This window comes from Nematolebias whitei, chromosome 24, assembly GCF_014905685.2.
Source record: "Nematolebias whitei isolate Nwh7 chromosome 24, NemWhi1, whole genome shotgun sequence".
NCBI classification, from domain to species: Eukaryota; Metazoa; Chordata; class Actinopteri; order Cyprinodontiformes; family Rivulidae; genus Nematolebias; species Nematolebias whitei.
In genome coordinates, this window is record NC_056521.1 from 732868 (window position 1) to 733712 (window position 845).

At 42.6% G+C, this 845-nt stretch overlaps 1 protein-coding gene across 1 annotated transcript in view; it reads right to left on the bottom strand.

The window, feature by feature from the left end:
- chrm4a (cholinergic receptor, muscarinic 4a) overlaps positions 1-845 on the bottom strand; it is a 91063-nt gene that overhangs the window by 41736 nt on the left and 48482 nt on the right. The window contains exon 5 of the mRNA XM_037696859.1: positions 385-465. Coding sequence (XP_037552787.1) covers positions 385-465 — 81 coding nt within the window. The remainder of the gene's footprint in view (positions 1-384; positions 466-845) is intronic.

The following is an 845-nucleotide window of genomic DNA, read 5'->3' on the forward strand; positions in this document are numbered from 1 at the left end:
ATGTTACTGCTGATCTGTTTCATGTTGCTGCTGATCTGTTTCATGTTGCTGCTGATCTGTTTCATGTTGCTGTTGATCTGTTTCATGTTGCTGCTGATCTGTTTCATGTTGCTGCTGATCTGTTTCATGTTGCTGCTGATCTTTTTCATGTTACTGCTGATCAGCACTCCACTCACAGCCCTCTGGTGCTCGGTCCAGATGTGCAGCCCTATGACCCACTACCCAGACAAACTGTTGCTGTTCTACAAGACTGAACTAGAGGTTTCTTTTCATGGCGGGTTTTAAAGACCAATCTGATTTTGGTGAACCCGGAGCCCCAGAGCTCTTCAAGTGTCTGCATCAGTGTTTCTAAAGCATGTGGTGAATCAAAGACCAAACGCCAACCTGAGCTGTCACCTGGCTGGTCCTTGGCTCTGTAGGAGGAAGAAATGCTGTAGACGAGTCATTGGAGCTCTCCTTCTCCTCCTGGAACAAGCAGACACAAAACCAGAACTCTGAGGACATCCACACAGTCACTGTTCGTTTATCATCTAATCAGCTGATTTGGTTTGTGTTTTAATTAGAGACGTGAGACAACGAGAGGAGGAAGAGAGCCTAGAGAGGAAACCAGAATAAATCAAGAAGAGGGCTATGCTTCAGGTTCAAGGTTCTTTACTGACATTCACATCACATGTGGTACATGAGGTGGAATGAAATAGTGTACTCAAGGTCACAAATACACACAAATAGCAATATATATAAAATATAAACAAAAACATTATATAAGGATATCCGTATGCATGTTCAATAATCCAGGTAGAAAAATCTAACAATGGTTCATACTTGCCACATGTGCACATGTATAT